The 17615-nt window shown below is 38.3% G+C and overlaps 1 protein-coding gene across 3 annotated transcripts in view; it reads right to left on the reverse strand.

Annotated features, from left to right (window-relative positions):
• Window positions 1-7608: 7608 nt before the first annotated feature.
• The window catches only part of tbrg4 (transforming growth factor beta regulator 4), a 35736-nt gene continuing 25729 nt past the window's right edge, over window positions 7609-17615 (reverse strand). For all 3 annotated transcript variants that reach the window (XM_039736666.1, XM_039736668.1, XM_039736667.1), the window contains exons 8-11: window positions 16036-16281; window positions 14329-14413; window positions 13642-13756; window positions 7609-8007 (exon numbers count right to left, since the gene is read on the reverse strand). In XM_039736666.1, coding sequence (XP_039592600.1) covers window positions 7906-8007; window positions 13642-13756; window positions 14329-14413; window positions 16036-16281 — 548 coding nt within the window. In that variant the 3' untranslated portion in view covers window positions 7609-7905. The remainder of the gene's footprint in view (window positions 8008-13641; window positions 13757-14328; window positions 14414-16035; window positions 16282-17615) is intronic.

The raw sequence follows: 17615 nt of genomic DNA on the forward strand, positions 1-17615 counted from the left end.
CACTCCCCAGCCACGTTATTAGGTACACCTTGCTCAATTGCTTGTTAACCCAAGTAATCAGTCAATCTCATGGCAGCAGCTCAATGCATTTAGGCATGTAGACATTATCAAGATGGCCTGGTGAAGTTCGAATCAAATATCAGAATGGGGAAGAAAGGTGATTTAAGTGACTTTGGACATGGCATGGTTGTTGATGCCAGACGGGCTGGTCTATTTCAGAAACTGCTGATCTACTGTGATTTTCATAAGCAACCATCTTGTGGATTTACAGAGAATCTGAAGCAGATGGACTACAGAAACAGGAGAGCACACCTGGTGCAACTCTTGTCAGCTAAGAACAGGCAACTGAGGCTACAATTCACACAGGCTTATCAAAATTGGACAACGGAAGGTTGGAGAAATGTTGTGTGGTCTGGCGAGTCTCAATTTCTGCTGCAACATTCGGATGGTAGGTTCAGAATTTGGCATCAACAACATGAAAGCATGGATCCATCCTGTATCAACCGTTTAGGCTGGTGGTTTTGGTGTAATGGTGTGGGGGAAATTTTCTTGACACGCTTTGGGCCTATCTGAACCAACTGACCATCATTTAAATGCCACAGCCTACCTGAGTATTGTTGCTCACCATATCTATACCTTTGTGACCACAGTGTACCAGTCTTCTGATGGCTACTTCCAGCAGGATAACACACCATGTCACTAAGCTCAGATCATCTCAAAGTGGTTTCTTGAAAAAGACAGTGAGTTCAGTATACTGAAATGGCCTCCACAGTCACCAGATCTCAAACCAATTGAGCACCTTTGGGATGTGGTGGAATGGGAGATTTGCATCATGGATGGGCAGCTGACAAATCTGCAGCAACTGTGTGATGCTATTATCTCAATATGGACCAAAATCCCTGAGGAATTTTTATAGCACCTTTTTAAATCTATGTCACAAAGAATTACAGCAGTTCTGAAAGCAAAAGCGGGTCCAACCTGGTACTAGAAAGGTGTACCTAATAAAGTGGCTGGTGAGTGTACATTTCCAGGCCAAAGAGATGCCAATGGAACAGTACAATGAACATCCAGTTCTTCAATGGGGAGTACCTGATGAGTGCACATCATCAAGTCCGGCAGAAAGCAAGGCGGCATTGGGATGGCGTCTACCTTCTTGATGGATCCTAGCCATTATAATTACTCACATATTTGCATATTCATTGAGTTTTTCATGAATCTTGCCAGGTATGGGCAACTGTCATCTGAGCTGCCTATGTGACTTATGGACTGTGACCAAAAGGCACCTTTTACCGTTCTACTCACTCAGGACCACTGTCTGCAGAGGCCATGATCATCAAACATCAGCACTGTTTAAATAGCATGCCCGTGTGTCCTTCACATGTCACCGATAGTTTCCTTCTGACAGCTTTATGGCCTCATAACATAATATGTTTGGAATAAAACTTCACTGGTCACTGTGGAACATTTCAAACCTACTGCTACACTGACTTTCTAAAACGTTCCAGTGGTGGGAGAGCACCTAATGTTAGTCAATGAATAAGTTACTAGGCAGGAATCTGACCAGTGCTTAGGGAGACAGATGGGTCTTCAATTCAAAGACTTGACTGATTTTGTTTTAGATCAGTAGAGCATCTTATAAAAATGGTTTATTTTACTAAAAATGCATGCATTTTACATGTTCCGAGCATGTGACTGGATGACATGACATGAGGAATATGCAACACAATTTACCGGATTTTTTCATGAACGTTTGTTTTGTTTGCGGCATTGATCACCATAGACACTTATTCTATTGGGAATTGTGTTATCTCTGTGAAAACATGAGATTAAAAATTTTCCCCAGCCATTACATATATTGCATAGTATATAATTTTATTGTGGGTGGGGTACTCCTTTAAGGACTAAATGCACAATAATGTTAGAAAGTTTTTCTGCACACAGAATACAACAGATTCATGGAATAATTTGCAGGGCACCAAAGAAGTCAATAGTACTTACAGCCCTTTAAATGTTAATGTAAGAATATTTTTTGAAAAAGGCAAGTGAACAGGGACTGCTGAGTTAACGCTGCAGTGTCACACAAACTGTACACACAGCTTGCCCTACTTTCACGGCTTAGACCTCCTGATTCTCTTAGGGTGGGTGGAGCCTTTGTCAATCATTCGTAATCTAGCCAATCACCTCTGACGAGTGACATCAAACAACTGTGGCTCCAGTTCTACTTTTGCTTCTACGTGTCTTTCCCAAAAAGCTACAATAAGCCCACAAGACAAACTGCCCCTTGTCAACCCATCTCAGGTCTCAACTCTGAACAAAAACCCAGAGGAACATAATGCTTGCAATAAATATGGAGCTGAATGAATTTAATTTCAAGTGAGTCTTTCAAAAAAAAAAAAAAAAAAAAGTGCTTATGTATGTATGTGTATTTAGAAAGTATTGAGAGCCCTTCACATTTTATGTTGCAAACTTCTACTAAAACCTTTAAAATTCATTCTTTCCTCCAAATCAAGCAACACCTGAGAATGATAAAGCAAAATCAGGATTTAAAATATTTTTGCTAATTTATTAAAAATTCAAATGGGAATATCATATTAACAGAAGTATTCAGAGCCTTTACAGCCTGGAGCGCTATTGGGTATGACACGACAAGCTTCACACTCCTGGATTTGGGGATTTTCTTCTCTGTCAGGTTGAATGGACACGAAACCTGGTGTTATTTTTAGGTCTCTCCAGAGATGTTCCAAGTGGTTCAAGTCTGGGCAACTCAAGGACATTCACAGAGCTGACCCTATGTCACTCCTGTATTGTCTTTACTTTGCGCTTAGGGTCTTTGTCCTGTTGGAATGCGAGGCAGCTGCTCAGTATGAGGTACAGAGCACTCTGGAGCTGGTTTTCATTACGGGTATCTCCATAATTTGCTCTGCTCAGCTTTCCCCTCAGATCTGTTTAGTCTTCCAGTCCTGGTTGCTGCAAAAAAAAAAAACCCACAACATGATGTTTCCACCATGTTTCACCAAAGAAAGATGCCCAGGGTCCCTGCTCATCTGCATGAACGTGCATTAGGCATGCTGCAGGGAGGCATGAGGACTGCTGATGTGGCTAGGGCAATAAATTGCCATGTCCGCACTGTGAGACGCCTAAGACAGCGCTACAGGGAGACAGGAAGGACAGCTGATCATCCTCGCAGTGGAAGACCACGTGTAACAACACCTGCACAGGATCGGTACATCCGAATATCACACCTGCGTTGACAGGTACAGGATGGCCACAACAACTGCCCGAGTCACACCAGGAACACACAATCCCTCCATCAGTGCTCAGACTGTCCGCAATAGGCTGAGAGAGGCTGGACTGAGGGCTTGTAGGCCTGTTGTAAGGCAGGTCCTTACCAGACATCACCAGCAACAACGCCGCCTATTGGCACAAACCCACCTTCGCTGGACCAGACAGGAGTGGCAAAAAGTGCTCTTCACTGATGAGTCACGGTTTTGTCTCACCAGGGGTGATGGACGGATTCGTGTTTATCGTCGAAGGAATGAGCATTACACCGAGGCCTGTACCCTGGAGCGGGATCGATTTGGATCGATGGCTAGGGCCATTCCCCCCAGAAATGTCCAGAAACTTGCAGGTGCCTTGGTGGAAGAGTGGGGTAACATCTCACAGCTAGAACTGACAAATCTGGTCCAGTCCATGAGGAGAAGATGCACTGCAGTACTTCAAGCAGCTGGTGGCCACACTAGATACTGACTGGTACTTTTGATTTTGAGCCTCCCTTCATTCAGGGACACATTGTGAAACATTTTTAGTTTATGTCTTATGGTGTTGACTCTTTTACTGTTCATACAAATATTTACACATTAAGTTTACTGAAAGTAAAACAGTTGAAAGTCAGAGGACGTTTCTTCTTTTGCCGAGTATATATGTATATATGTATATATATGTATATATGTATATATATATATATATATATATATATATATATATATATATATATATATATATATATATATATATATATGTATATATATATATATATATATATATATATATATATATATATATATATATATATATATATATATATATATATATATATATGTATATATATATATATATATATATATATATATATATATATATATATATATATATATATATATATATATATATATATATATATATATATATATATATATATATATATATATATATATATATATATATATATATATATATATATATATATATATATATATATATATATATATATATATATATATATATACATACATATACATATATATATATATATATATATATATATATATATATATATATATATATATATATATATATATATATATATGACATTTAGAAATATTTATATTTTTGCTACAGATTTAAATGCTTAACTCTCTTTTGCTGATTTCATTCTATTTTGCCGTTTTGCTGTGCAGTTTGCTTCCTTCATTGTGTCTTAATAATGACAATTACACAGTAGCAGAGCAGACACGGAGGCAAACACTGAATTGTGAAAGGCTGTAACTACCTTAGCATCAGACCTACTAATTAGTAAATAATGGATTAGTTAAACATTTATAACACCTGGAAAAGCAGAATGAAAATCAAGATGAAAATATTGTTAAAAAGAAAAAAATAAATTTTTATGTACCGCTTAGTATTTTTTTAGTATTTTTTTTTACTAAACTTCATTTTTTAATTCTACATTGTTCCCAAAACACAAAATCTGGGAAATGACAGTTTACTTAATTAGCCCAAGAGTCCAATTAAAAAGTGAAGGTTGTTGGAACAAAAACCTGCGGCCACAGTGGGTCTTCCAAGACAGAGTTTGAAACCCTTGTCTTATGGTCTAAGGATGTATCTCAGAATGAAGATTCGTCATCAGTGAAGAAAACCTTGATACAGCTTTCTGACACATAATCATTTAAGAGATTGGACCATCAATTCATCACAAGATGCTGAAAGATGGTAGCCTTGATAGTCCCACAGATGAATGGCTTAAAGAGGAGTTTTATATCTTGGAATGGCCAAGTCTAAGTCCACAGGACTGTAGTGCTAGGGTCTGAAATGAGTAGACCATGGTGTAAAATCTTTAAATGTTACTGGTGAAGACGTTTCGGGACAAAATTCATTCAGAGTCTAATCAACAATTCCAAGAAGCGTTTGAGTCTTAAGTGCCATTACCAACATCAGGCGCACTAACTAAAACTTAAGGGGGCAGTGGCAGGACACGCTGTTACTAATTGACCCATGTTTCTGTATTTATTATTACACTAGCCATCCCCCATGGCTTTGCTTGCATATTAGTGAAACAGGACAGTGAGGAGGGCCTTGCCCAGCTCTCTACTCCTGACGTCTCTCTTCCTCCGCCCCTTGGCCCACAGCCTCCGTCTCAGATTAGCATGAATATATCACTCCTGCAAGCGAACTATGATTCTTAACGCTATGAAAGAAGTCGTAAAATCAACTGGATTGTTCAAGCAAATTATAGAAAAGAAAAAAAAAAGATCTAAATCCGTTAACTAGTGCTCTTGTTTGCTAAATAAGTTACACCCCGAGGCAGACGCATGAGTTAAGAAGCCCCCGCCCCTCTCCCCGCAGCCCAATTAGTCTCTCTCGGATTCGCTCAAATAACCGGTACTGCAAGTGAACTATGATACTTAGCGCGATGAGAAAGTCACAAAATCAACGGAATGTTCAAGCAAATTATACAAAAAAAAAAACGATCTAAATTTGTTAAGTAGTTCTCTTGTGAAAAGCGGACAGACATACAAACGGGTCAAAAAAACTATAAGAAATTTTGTGCTTGGACCACAAAATGTTTAAAACTGTTTCTTAGCGAGCACCTATAGGCCAATACATTCCAAATTTCAAGTCCCAAGTCCTCATGGTTTTGGAGATTTTGTGATGAGCGAGTCAATGGTATTTGGCTATATACACAGTATATATATATAGACTGACAAAGACTTGACACTGAACATTAAGACTAAATAAATCTCAAAGTGGTAGGAAAACTTTCTTGAAAACTGCAGTATACCAGACACACAAACAACATAGCCTTAAAAAACATTCAGGACATTAAATGTGCAACAAGTGTTCTTGACCACCGTTATTTCAATTTGTCTATCTATACAGCCCCTCACTGTCACCTCTCCCGCCACCAACAGGAAGAGCACACCTAACAACCCACAGCAACTTCTGCTTCATTTTATGAATATGTTTGCATCTTTTATGACAAGTGGAATATAGGAGGACGTCTTTACTAGTAAGCAAAATAGTTTATTTAAGTGTTCTTCGTTTTCTTTTGTTTATTGCACAAAAGACAATACAAGTCTTTTGATATTGTATTGATACAAACAGTAAAGTCATCAATAAATTTTCTGAACCCTGAAGTAACAGAAACAAATCAGGGGCCAATCCCAGACTGGACTTAAGTAAATCACAGAGCACATTCATGTGCACACAAACACAGAATAGACCACCCGAACATTGCGAATCAGCCCATATCTTTGGATTATGAAGGAACAGACAAATGAGTATGGAAGAACACCCACACTCCCTAAAGAGGGCTGCCCACTTGTAAAGCCACCATGTTGGTCTCTAAAATACAAGAGCTTTTACATTCTTTAAAATCTTGTGGTTGTAATTCATTTTGCTTTTACAGATTAGCCTGAAGATGGTTTGCATTCGGGAAAATAACAAGACACATCTTAAAATAATGCAGGGAACTTTTGTCATACTTTTGCTAGATTTTCATATTCATCAGAGAGTTGTGCTAGTTTTCTTGGGTCATGAAGTCGTTACTTGTGTAAGTATGCAGCATTATTCCCACTTCCAAAGCTCACAAATAGTCAGATGAATACAATCTTCCAATTTCACATCACTTATAGGAAGAATGATTTCTGGCTGGGGATGATTTTTTTTTAAAAGGGAGCTATATATATATATATATATATATTTATATTATTTTAACGTTTAAGTCACATTGCTTTTAAATTTAAATCTAATTTGGTTTCTTAATACCTGAACAAGATACCAAGGTTCAAGAATCAAAATTAAAATACAGATTGATTTCACCAAGAAGGGCAACTTTAGCATTTTCTCTTATTTAAAAACAAATAAAACATACAAAACAGGCCACTTTGTTTGGCTGGGTGCACTGAACAGCTTGAGAAGCATGAAGAGAAGGTCAATGATGTATTTTCTCAAATTTAAATACAGGAAGGGACTCGGCTCAAAACAAATGTAAAAACATATTGCAAAATCCATCCATTATCCAACCCACTATATCCTAACTACAGGGTCATGGGGGTCTGCGGGAGCCAATCCCAGCCAACACAGAGCGCAAGGCAGGAAACAAACTCCGGGCAGGGTGCCAGCCCACCGCAGGGCACACACACACACACCAAGTACAAACTAGGGACAATTTAGGGTCGCCAATGCACCTAACCTGCATGTCTTTGGACTGTGGGAGGAAACCGGAGTACCCGGAGGAAACCCATGCAGACACGGGGAGAACATGCCCGGGTCTCCTAACTACACCACCGTGCCACCTATTGTAAAATTAAAGTGGAAAACAGACAACAGTTTTTTGCATTTTTCTAAAATAATTTTACTAAAAAAAGACTTCTCAAATTAATTACGGTTGCATGGTTTTCAGGAGGCTGACAGACACAAGAAACTTAGGCAATAAAAACAAACAAATACTGAACATACACCTCCTTTATCAAAGATGGGCCAACAAGTTGCCATAGAAACAAAACAAGCGGTAGGTGGATGCCATAATGACAGGATAGTAAAATCTCAGCAGCAAGAATGTTGGTTGCTTGGAAACCTTACTGGAGTCCTCCAATGCGAACACAGTAGTAATGAGTTAATAAGGATTCACTTTGCCATATCTTCAGCAATGGTTTTTCCAATCTTATCCTTTAAATAAGCTACCCTCTGCCAATCTGATTTAAGCTCCAGCCACTCAAAGTATGGTACCTAAAGAAAAAAGAAAAAAAAAGATAATCAACAATTTACCTCTTTTGGAGGTTTAGCTACCCCACTGCTTATACATCTAGAACAAATGTTCACATTGAGGTCTACTGCATTTTATCAGTGCAATCCTTTTACAAATTTTTCTTCACATTTTCATCAAAATGATTACTGAGGTTTGTTCTGCAATTACACACTGAAAACCTGCCCAACATTATGCTAAGTATTATTCTAGAAAGTTATTCTTCAATTTCACATATAAGTGGCAAAGAAATCTGATATACCAATTAGACAAAGAGCAGTAAAGAGTTTGGCCACCGTGTACGACCACCTTGTGTTAGCAATGGAAAAGAAGAAACTTTTGAGTTTTTGAAGGTGTAATGCAACAACAACTTCATGCAAGAAAGTCAACCAACTCATTCCTTGTAGATGGAGGTGGGAACACTCTTCCAGTTGAGATGTAGGAATCCCTTACAAAATAACATCAAATAATGTGTTCACAACTGGTGATCACGAAGGATAAAACTGTTGTGGTGCTCATCAAGCCAAGGTCACAGTTATTCTGGTGTACAAAAAGAAAATGCTGCAACTGGAGATGAAGGTAGTCACCAAAATCAAAGATTCCCTGAGGTCTATGAAGCACTATTCTCAAAATAAATGTGCACTACTAGGTTTACTGAAAGGTTTGGGATAGGTGCCTGCATTTTCATGGTAGACTCACAGGACCAGAAGTAATGCTCTTCATGTAATTTTCATACTTCAGGTTGGAGGGGGTGGATACGGAATAAAATAACTTGAGTCTTTAGCAGATTTCTTTTTTTTTCAGATGTTGAGTAAATGTATTAGAGGCAAAATGAATCACCATTTAAGCTACACCTCGTTGTTTTAGACAGTGTGAACAAAAACACAGATTATAGTAAATATTCCTGTTACACAAGTACGCGTAGCCTGAGGCTGTTAAATGTACAGTATATTGACAATGTAAAAAGGGCTCTTAACAATGGTGATTTTAGAGACTTTACAATAACTAAAAGAAAAACATAAATGACAGGCACTTTTCAATGCAGCTGATTTGAAAATAGACGCCTGCCATTTGATTGCTGTTTATAAGCTTTAGTGTGCTGTTAGCAAAAGTCAATAGGTGTCACATGCTGTATGCGCTGTTGTCAGAGAACAAACTAAACTGACACTCATGAACACCAAACTGACAAGTCAAAAATGGTGTCTGACAAAGATTTTACTGAATTTAGGCAGTACTGAGCAGACAGTTTTCAGCTTTGGTCAATACAATGTCAACACGATGTTGTGAATACGATGGTGCAGGACATAATGGGTGCAGTTGTGAATGAAATCTTACCTACTATAGAGGAGTACAGCTGCCCAACATTTAGACGTGGAACTACTATAAAACGTTACTGTCATCTGCAACTGTTTACTCCACTAGTGACAAATTTGAGCTTGTCTCTAGATGGTTTAAGCAAAACCATGAAAATCTAAAAAAACTGGCTATTCATTTGGTCATTGGTATTACTTTAGTAACTCAGTGTTTCTGGAACTGAAGCATTACTCTTAGGCAACAAAAAAAAACTATCACTGACTGTCCTGCAAGGGTTCACAAGAATTGACTGGAATGCCTACACGTGAAGTGAGATTGTATCAAGCACCTAACCTTTAGCAGTGAAGGAATGGGCATCTGATTTTTCTCATTTATTCAATGATGTGAAAAAAAATTGGCCATTAACTTCAGACTGGAAAAATGTATTTCTCTTTTGAAATATATAAAGTGGAACAAAACATTATCATTCATCAATGTACTGAACTGAATGGATGGCAGTTGATTCAAGGAACTAGAATATGGGGGCTTGGGGGCACAGAACAAATATGGGGTACACAAGCCAGGGTTGTAAGAATCTAATACAAGGCCAAGGACGTGAAACAAGAGCTGTATTGAAGATAAGGAGTGACAGGATCAGAAACCAAAAGTTCACATAACTAGAACATAACTAGAAACAAAATAAAAATCAAATTTAAAACACAAAAAAGGAGTTTGTCATCTGACAGCTTTTAAACAAAGAATAAATTATGTTAGGGTATTTAGGCTGAACCCACAAACTTGGACAACCAGTGAGTGCTGTGCTTGAGCAAGGTGACCACAGGTCTGAGAGACAATGGAATCGGAGGATGGCAAGGGGAAGTTAAAATGAACAAAAGTGAAGACAGTAATTAAATAGCAAAGCTCAAGATGTGTATCCAGAATTAAAATCAAAGAATGAAACGGTAAATCATAAGCCAAAAAGGATACACGCAACCAGAGCCAAGAAACAAAAGGACGTGAATTATAATCAGGGGGTAGGGGGAAAAAAAAAAACTGTCATAACTAGTTAATTCAAAACTAACACTATGAAAACTTTTTCTTTTGGCTTTTTGAATTGTTGCACTTCCAACGTCATGATGTGTGATATCTGGGAACTGCACCCTCAGCAAAGGAGTGTCGCATCCTAGCAACAGTCTTCAGCATGGGTGTGCTCACAAGGAAAACAAGATGCCTCAAGAGAATGTTAACAAAAAGAAGCAAAAAATTAAGATAAACACTAGATTCCTTAGCCTCAGAAACCTTGAAAAATCATACCGTTAATTTTCTCCTCCCTGGCCTGTTCAAATTAAGCTTAAAAGGCAAATCATAACATTCAGGAATCGCTCAATAACGACATTTATACCAGTGACTTTGTGATGTCACGTGCCACACACGTCTTGTTGACCTTACCTAGCAACGACAAAATTCACAAAATGGCAGTGCCAATAAGAAACACATGATGTTGCCTTGGGATATTGCAAAAAATTTCCAATATAGTAAAAATGCATTGAAACAAAAAATTAGTGTGACCATTGGATTGTATAATTTATTTTTAGGAGTTCTAGATATTATATTGTAATGTGAAAAACAAGAGTCAAATGTATGACTGACAATACTTTTAGACTGCAAGTAGTAGTGAGACGCAACTTGTGCTACAGTTGTGATTAGGAAAGACATAGGTATTCTTAAAACAAACAAAAATATTATTTAAAAAAAAAAAAAATTAAGACCCATGCAGTCCTCTCGTTTATGCAAATATCTCTCTCACTGATGCATCTGGAGTAGTCAACCTAGTTAGTGCTACAGGCCACCAAACTTAGCAACATTTGTACACATTTAAGAGATGTGATCTGCTTCACTAACTTTGGAACACATTTGTGTGGTAGCTTTTGCTTTTTTGGTGTATGACATTTAGAGGTTTTTCAGTATGTGATCTTTTGAAGCATATATATCAGGCAAATGAAAAAGGTGACACAGGAATCTGTGCCATATGCATTATTTATTAATTCAGCTACATTAATTTGGCCGCAAGTGTGCAACCCAACAAGTCCTGCTAATCAAGGCCGCTATACTGGCTTTGAACCCACAGCTCATATACAGTACACATCTCTACAGTAAGCAGTTGTCAACAAGCTTATAAGTAGGCAGTTTCAAAAGAGTTTTGGAGTTTCTAATTGGAAGAGATTCAGGCCCTGAATCATTTCATCTAGTTACATTCTGCTCTTCTTGGAAAATCTATTGTTTTCAAATTAATAATATTAATATTAAGAGAGGCTTTAAAAAATAAGTTAAAATATCAAAAAAGATACAAACTAACCAAGTTTTCTTCTATTTGTGTTGTTTGTATCCCTTCTTTGATAACCTTGATACCAGTTTTACAGATATTAGTATATATATATAGTATATAGTATTAGTATATACAGTGCATCCGGAAAGTATTCAAAGCGCATCACTTTTTCCACATTTTGTTATGTTAAAGCCTTATTCTAAATGGATTAAATTCATTTTTTCCCTCAGAATTCTACACACAACACCCCATAACAACAACGTGAAAAATGTTTACTTGAGGTGTTTGCAAATTTATTAAAAATAAAAAAACTGAGAAATCACATGTACATAAGTATTCACAGCCTTTGCTCAATACTTTGTCGATGCACCTTTGGCAGCAATTACAGCCTCAAGTCTTTTTGAATATGATGCCACAAGATCGGCACGCCTATCCTTGGCCAGTTTTGCCCATTCCTCTTTGCAACACCTCCCAAGCTCCATCAGGTTAGATGGGAAGCGTCGGTGCACAGCCATTTTAAGATCTCTCCAGAGATGTTAAATCGGATTCAAGTCAGGGCTCTGGCCGGGCCACTCAAGGACATTCAGAGTTGTCCTGAAGCAACTCCTTTGATATCTTGGCTGTGTGTTTAGGGTCGTTGTCCTGCTGAAAGATGAACCGTCGCCCCAGTCTGAAGTCAAGAGCGCTCTGGAGCAGGTTTTCATTCAGGATGTCTCTGTACATTGCTGCAGTCATATTTCCCTTTATCCTGACTTGTCTCCTAGTTCCTGCTGCTGAAAAACATTCCCACAGCATGATGCTGCCACCACCATGCTTCACTGTAGGGATGGTATTGGCCTGGTGATGAGCGGTGCCTGGTTTCCTCCCAACGTACGCCTGGCATTCACACCAAAGAGTTCAATCTTTGTCTCATCAGACCAGTGAATTTTGTTTCTCATGGTCTGAGAGTCCTTTAAGTGCCTTTTGGCAAACTCCAGGCAGGCTGCCATGTGCCTTTTACTAAGGAGTGGCTTCCATCTGACCACTCTACCATACAGGCATGATTTGTGAATTGCTGCAGAGATGTCTGTCCTTCTGAAAGGTTCTCCTCTTACCACTAAGGACCTCTGACAGAGTGACCATCGGGTTCTTGGTCACCTCCCTGACTAAGGCCCTTCTCCGCCAATCGTTCAGTTTAGATGGCCGGCCAGCTCTAGGAAGAGTCCTGGTGGTTTTGAACTTCTTCCACTTACGGATGATGGAGGCCACTGTGCTCATTGGGACCTTCAAAGCAGCAGAATTTTTTCTGTAACCTTCCCCAGATTTGTGCCTCGAGACAATCCTGTCTCTGAGGTCTACAGACAATTCCTTTGACTTCATGCTTGGTTTGTGCTCTGACATGAACTGTCAACTGTGGGACCTTCTATAGACAGGTGTGTGCCTTTCCAAATCATGTCCAATCAACTGAATTTACCACAGGTGGACTCCAATTAAGCTGCAGAAACATCTCAAGGATGATCAGGGGAAACAGGATGCACCTGAGCTCAATTTTGAGCTTCATGGCAAAGGCTGTGAATACTTATGTACATGTGATTTCTCAATTTTTTATTTTTAATAAATTTACAAAAATCTCAAGTAAACTTTTTTCACATTGTCATTATGGGGTGTTGTGTGTAGAATTCTGAGAAAAAAAATGAATTTAATCCATTTTGGAATAAGGTTGTAACATAACAAAATGTAGAACAAGTGATGCACTGTGAATACTTTCCGGATGCACTGTGTATGTGTATATATATATATATATATATATATATATATATATATATATATATATATATGTTTGTTTCTCTCACTCTCATTCTCTCTCACTTCCTGAGGTCAGTTATTCTAGGGCTGTTCCTTTTATCTTGAAGGGATCCAGTGCCGGAACAGATTTATGTTGTGTGACACTCCAGAGATGGACAGAAAAGCAGCATAGAAACTCAAAAAAAAAAAAATAATTTAAAGACAAAAAACTTACATCCACTATGAGGTAGCCTGCTCGTTGTAAATGACGTCGCTGCATCACAAATCTTCCCAGGAGATCTTTACTTTTAGAGACATAGTGTGGAAATTCACAAGCCAGGAAAGCTATCCTACAGAGAAAAAAGTACCCAAGGGTAAAAACTTTGCAATGGAGAGAGAGAACTGCACAACTGAAATAGGCTTTGCCTGCCATAATCAGGGTTCAGGGCAAGGAAGTGACTAAGAGAAAATATATCATGACTTTGTAAAATGGTAACTATGTAATACAGAAGGACCTTTAAGTAGGTTTAAGCATGCAGTTACAATGCTTCTTAGACACGTCACATGTAACAGGGTGTATCAGGGATGGTCTACTGGGGAAACTTTCAGGGCATACATGGTAGGTGCTAGAGGGAATATATATCTTAAATATTATGGGAGGGTCAGGCAACTCCCCAAAAGTAGCTAGAAAAGGGGAACGAGGATAGGGAAACCTAGTATATAAAGCTCAGCATGCAAACCACTAAAGCTTTTACCAGGAAAAGCAAATCAAAAGAAAATGAGGGATAAGGATGGTATGAATTAAGAATAATCATATTTGAAAAAGCATGGTATCATTGCAAACCAGTTGAGAGAAGATTTCAGAAGAAGACTTCAGATTTTCATTTTGTCTTTCATATCCATGTTCAACTTCACATCTCACCTGTGACAACCACCAGCTTGTGTTCCAATCGGCTGGACCCCCAAAGGAATGGGCTTATTCTCTGAATTTAATAGCAGCTCACCATCTTAGGGAGAAAGAAATGCAGTTTATCAACTGGGGTAGGTGGGGAGTAAAAAAAGAGGAAATACTGTTGCCTATCTGCCAAGTCCAGAACTTGGACTGCTTATAACCAGTTACCAGAAGAATGTTATTGTTAACACATGAAACAGTATTATTTATTTGGTATATTTGTATAAGTACAATGGAATTAAATATATACAATATACTGTATATAGACTTGCATAGGGGAATATACTCCAGAAAGTTCAATATATGTTAATGCCTTTTTATGTTTGATCTCCATATGAACTAAGAACCTAGGACATATTGTAAAGAACTCTGTACACATTTACATTAGGTTTTCATTAGAAGTACAATTTGAAAATGAATGCAAAATTAGGTTATACAGTTATGTAGCACCAACCTATTCAAATTTGAGTGAAACAGACCAGGTGCAATTTGCTGGGAATAACTGCTCAGTTACTACTGTGTATCACTATGCAGCACTTTTACAAGATTACAACATTTCATATGCAGTTTACAGTAAGGAGGGGTCAATAGAGCAGAGATTTTTTTTTTTCTATTTCAAAATGGCATAGGTACATGGATAATAAGTATGGGGGTATTTTTTTCATGCCCTGCTTATAAGCAGAGGAATTTATGAAGCATTGCATTACACAATCAGTGGAAAACTTGTAGAAAAGCATTTTAAAAGAACTTGTATAACAAAACACACAGTGTGCACATTTTAGCAAAAGTGCACAACAAACAATAATACTGCTGGAAGAACTGCTGTAGCAAATGATATGCCTATAATTAAGCTCCGTGTTTTTTGAAGAAAGTGTTTCGTATGAGGTTAGCAATTTGTAATCATTGTTATATTAAAATCATGAACACTGGAAAATACAGTACAAAATTGACAACACCACTTAAAAGCCGATTTATACAATATACAACTCTCCACTTGCAAAAACTGATGCATTCAAAGTGAATAAAAGAAGCAAGAGACCAAGCTAAAATTGTCCAATACTTTCAGCTACAGAGTTTACAAGCTACTTCACTGTCAAGTTGTGCTTGAAGCTGTTGTCTGGTAAGTTGCCTTTCATGCAAGCTGTTGAATCTCAGAAACTTGTCTTCTCATTCGTTTGTGGCTTTGGGTCTGCCAAACTTATTCCCGTTAGAATTTAATCCAGTTTAAAAGCTGATGGAGTAGGAAACTATGTGCTGACATCTTGGCTTTCTCTGCAATTTCTCTAAAGGAAAGGCCTACACTTTTAAGTGTTATAATATCTCTGTTTTCTTCTGTTAACTGCCTAAAATCATGTGAGGACTGGAGGTTTGCATGTTTTCTAGTTTTGTGAATAAAAGTATAGTTATATAATTTTGTATAAAAAGAGATTTATACAGGAAGCTTCTGAAATAGCCCTAAATGTCTTTAGAGCTCAAAACTTAAAAAGGATGTGATAAAAAACAAATTTAAGTACTAAACATGAATCATCTAGTGCTTCATTAATGTGCATTCCTTCTAAACAAAATAATATGAAGTATTAAAGCACAGATCACTGGAGCACATTTTCCATTTTTATGCACAATTCATCCTGTTAAGCTGTCATCTGCTTACCCTGCAGTTAATAAAGCAAAACTCACCAATCAGCCAGCCATGCACAGTATTGATGGCAGTGCGATACATATCTGCATTATCTCCAGTAAGGCCACAGAGAGCCTCTCTCAGGCCAGACTGAAGTGGTGAGGGTTTCTTCTCCTCTGGATATATGTACATCTCTTCTGGAAGGGCCACTCCTTGGTATTCTGGGCACTCTAGCCTTGCTGTGGCATTGATGTGCATCAGTTTTAGCTTGTAGCTCTCAATCTTTGCCTGGCTCTCGCCTAGACCTGAAAGGAAAAAACATTACCAAGTCACCTGTAACAGTACAAGATGGGAATGTTAAAATACATTAAATTTGGTAAACGTTTGATAACAAGGACTAAAGAGCATGTAAACGTTCACATGGAAATCTATTAATGTTGTAAAACACGGCCGACAGCTCAATCCGGCCGGGACGTCCCCGAGATGGAAGGATGGGGGAAAGCAGCTTTTCGAGGACACTGCCTCCTCCAAGATGCTAGATAGCAGCTCTCCTGTACTGCAGCGGTGTCCTGGATTCCTGCAGGGCATTATGGGACATGGAGTTTGGCAACACAGCCCTGCTGGGTACCGTGGATGTCGCCAGGGGATGCTCTGGGAAGATAGTGGGAAATTAAATTCTCATCTAACCCAGAAGTACTAATGGATCACAAAGACAGAAGCAGCCAGGATTGCCAGGCTGATTAAAGAACTTAAGTTCTCCTTCTGACCTGGAAGTGCTAGCAAGTCATGTGAGAGGAAGTACAGAAAAACAGCAAGCGAGCCAGAGTCAGGTGGAGGTGGACAAAGCTTGCTGGGAGGTGTGGAGGAGAAGAGAGAGAGAGAGAGAGAGAGAGAAAGATTTGTGTTAATGTTGTATTTACTTGCCTGTTTATCTGTGGCTGTGGTGCTTGGTGGTCACCATTTAAAGAAGAAAAATATTAAAATATCTTCTTGGTGCTTTTAACCTGTGTCCTGAGTGTCAGTCTGTTGGGTTTAAAGGGGCAACAGTGACTCCTAGCATCCACAATGTCAAATTACATCAACTCAAATTAGCAGATTTAATTTCCATCTCATTTTTAGGAAATTCTGCCAATAAAATGTATTGAAAAAAATGGCATGGACTGTGATATGCCTCTAGAAGGTCTGCTAGCATGACAAAAAACCTCCATAATTTATTCCAGGTTTTCGGCTAATTTTTGGTGGTTAAACATTGGGAGCTGGGGTTTAACATGTGCACTATCCGTTCTTCTGTTTGGTAATGCAAACTCTTTTTTCTGTTTTTGTCGACTCGGTGTGGGTGTGCTCTCTCTCTCCACGCTAGGCACGCACAAAATGGCTAATAAAGATGCTTGATACGGCCTGTTTCTGGGCATATATATTTGCAGTGTAATAAAGGGAATAACGTAAGAAGGAATTTAAAGGATGGATGAGGTAAATGAACTATTTATGCAATGCAGAGTAAGATAGTTCTAAGTTTACAGGAGTGGCACTTGATTCCCAGCAAATGCCAAGAAGCAATTCATGATCTTAGAAATATTGATCACTCCTTTACTGAGGGATTCTAAGTACTCTGAAAGAGAGGTACTAAAACAACACAAAA

The sequence above is a fragment of the Polypterus senegalus genome, chromosome 15 (genome assembly GCF_016835505.1).
Source record: "Polypterus senegalus isolate Bchr_013 chromosome 15, ASM1683550v1, whole genome shotgun sequence".
NCBI lineage: Eukaryota > Metazoa > Chordata > Cladistia > Polypteriformes > Polypteridae > Polypterus > Polypterus senegalus.